Raw genomic sequence first — 3,309 nt, forward strand, 5'->3', positions numbered from 1 at the left:
AAAAAAAAAAAAAAAAAAAATAGTTAAAAAGAATAAAGAATATTATAATATTTTGAAATAGCTAATTTGAAAATAGCTTTAACATTTATGTACAATTTTTTTTTTTTTTTTTTTGTGTTTTAATTTTTTGATAATAATAAAAATATTAGAAAGTATATCTTTTTGTATTTTTACTACAATTTTTCCTTTTTTTTTTTTTTTAAACATTAATAACAAAAATGAAACAAATAAAGTGAAATAGTTTAAAATAATGCTATAGTTGATCATTAAACTCTTCTACATATGAATTAAGCTACTATAATTTAAGTTTTTTTACTTTTTTTTTTTTTGTTAATTTCATGTTAAATAAAAAATTAGTTACACATTGTTCTTTATGTGTTTTTTATTTTTATAGATTTAAATAGTAAATGTAAAATAGTATCTTGTTTTTCTCTGAATTTTTTGAGATAAAAGAAAATGAATTTCCTTAAATAGAAAAACAATTTTTCATACCATAATTTAAGATAAAAGAAAAAAAAATTCAATTACGCATGCCTAATATATTTTAACTTAAAACTTGTTTTTAATTCATTAGAAATGTTTGCATAATTTTTTTCATCATATTCTGTTTAAATTTTTTCAAAGAAATTTGTAATCAATTTATTTAATTTGATTTTGTATTCTTAAAAATATTTTTATTCATGGATAAAAAAGAAATTGTCACTAAATTATAAATTTTCTATCTCGAAAATATTAAATTTTTATTTTTAATATTTAGAGATTAAAAAATGATTAGTATGTAAAATAATAGGACCTTATGTAGATGTAATTGAAATTTTGACCTTTCTTTTTTTATATTTTTATTTATTTTTTTTTTTTTTAATTATACTGATTAACAATTGTAAAAATATTTGCAACTTTTAAAAATAAAAAATGAAATGGGTATTATAAAAAGGCTTTTGTTAATAAGTGTTCTATTTTTGCTGTGGAATTGTATAGAAATAAAATGTGAAGGTAAAGGAGAAACAGCAAGTAAATTAAAAGATGAAAAAAATAATAAAAAAAGTAAAAATCCATCTGCAAATTTAAAAATAGAAAATGTAAAACTTGGAGAAACAAAAATTTCTGAAAATGTACAGGTAGAAAATTTAAAAAGAGAAGCAAAAGCTTTTAAAAGTTCTAAAATAGAAAATTCTAAAGCGGAAGAAGAAAAATCTACTGAAAATAAAAAATTGGAAAAACTTAAAGAGCTTCAAGAAAATGATAAAAAAGATATCGGTAAATCAAAAGTAGAGAAAGAAGATCTCAGTACAACTGAAAAATTAGAAGAAAATAAAAATAGTCCCAAAGAGTCATTTTTAGAAAATGACGATTTAAATTCAAATACACAGAATTCAAAAGAAGATATAAAAGAAACAGAAGTTTCTAAGGAAAATATAAAACCAAAGGAAAATTCAAAGGAAGTTGAACATTCTATAGTTAAAGAAATAACACCAAAAAAAGAAGAAATGGAAGTAGAAAATAAAAGAGTAAATGTTGTTGAACAAGGAAATGATAACATACCAAAAAAAGATATAGTGAGTAATAATGAAAATAGCAATTCAGAAAATGAATATATTGATTTAACAAGTAAAAAAATATATGAAGAAATAAATAATAATAATAATAATCATCCAAAAGGTTCAAATTTATATTTTTTGAAAATATTATCTACTTCATCATCTATATTTATGCAACTTATATTATTTCCTACCATATTTAAAATATTAAAAAGGAAATCAACTGGAGAATTAGATGGATTACCTTACTTAATCTTATTTTATTCTTCCTTTTTATGGTTAATATATGGAATACTAATAAATAATTCAGCAATAGTTTTTCCAAACTTAGTTGGATTATTATTAGGAATACTTTATTCTTTAGTGTATCATAAAAATTGTAAAAATATGTGGTTAAAGCAAAAATTGTATTCTTATTATAAAATATGTGGACTCATATCTTTTCTTTTATATGCTCTTTTATATATTTTATCATATGAACAATATCAGACATTTGTTGGTTTTATAGCTTCTGTATCAAGTATAATTAATTTTGGTGCACCTTTATCATATATTCAGGTTGTCATAAAAAAAAAAAACTCATCATTAATTCCTTTAGAAATGACTATAGGTAGTTTGATGTGCTCCTTTTTATGGTTAACTTATGGATTTACATTAAGAGATGCCTTTTTGATTATACCTAATTTATGTGGTTTTTTATTAAGTTTAGTTCAAGTTATTTTAATTGTATTATATTCTAACAAAGAACCATTAAATTATGTCGATAATGAATTTAATTATAATGAGGGAAACAATAAATTTGTCCCTGATAATATATTTTTTAATGAATTTAACTTAGAAAATGAACAGAAAGTAGATGAAGTTCCAACAAGTGTTCGTGAATCATTTTTTGACTTTTCTTATGATGAAACTTCTCCATTAACCGGCAACTATAATACAAATGGTAACAAAAAAAATGTTCAAACAGAAAATTATCTTAATCATTCAGAAAGTGGGGAACTAAGTACAGCATTAAATTTCTAATGATAACGTTTATTTTTAGTTAATATATAAATATACTTGCGAATAATAATATTCATAATACTAATTTTCTAGTAGTAACACTTAAAATTTTCTTATTATTCTTTTTATATATAATAAAATTCTTTTATTTTTTTTTTTTTTTAATGCTATTTTTGTTTTGTTATTTTTATTTATTTTGAATAACTACTATATTAACTTTACAATTTAAGTATGAACAGTCATTTTTTTTTTTTTTTTATTTACTGTCATAAATTTTATTTCTGTAGCATTTTGTAATTACATTATAATTACAGTAAAATTTATAATATTTTTTTTTGTGCACAATTGAATTTAGTTTATTTTATACTCTTTTTTTTTTTTTTTTTTTTTTTTCTTGTTTAAAAAAATTATAATTTCAAAATATTAAAAAAAGGTAATTTGTATAATATTTTTTTTTATATTATTTTTATAATTCTAAAAAAAAAATTTATACTTATTTTACAACATCATAACAGATTTATTCTTCAGAAGATTTTATTTTTTTTTTTGTAATTATAACTTTTTAATACTATTCTTTTAAATGTAAAAATTTTTAATAAATATTAAATATTCATAAAATTTAATTAAGGAAAATTATTGAATAACATGAATAAAACACAATTATGAAAATTTTAACAAAAAAAAAAAAAAAAAAAAAAAAAAAATAAAAGAACAACCAATGCATGGACTAAAAGATTAAAAAAAAGAAAAAATTAAAGTTAGAAAAGGG

At 18.9% G+C, this 3,309-nt stretch overlaps 1 protein-coding gene across 1 annotated transcript; it reads left to right on the forward strand.

The window, feature by feature from the left end:
• Positions 1 to 917: 917 nt before the first annotated feature.
• PGAL8A_00407300 (MtN3-like protein, putative) lies at positions 918 to 2,561 on the forward strand (the record flags this gene model as incomplete). Its single annotated transcript, XM_028670438.1, has 1 exon — positions 918 to 2,561. One exon carries the CDS (start codon positions 918 to 920, stop codon positions 2,559 to 2,561), a length of 1,644 nt encoding a protein of 547 aa, XP_028527190.1.
• Between the last annotated feature and the right edge of the window lie 748 nt (positions 2,562 to 3,309).

The sequence above is a fragment of the Plasmodium gallinaceum genome, assembly GCF_900005855.1.
Source record: "Plasmodium gallinaceum strain 8A genome assembly, contig: PGAL8A_v1_108, whole genome shotgun sequence".
NCBI lineage: Eukaryota > Apicomplexa > Aconoidasida > Haemosporida > Plasmodiidae > Plasmodium > Plasmodium gallinaceum.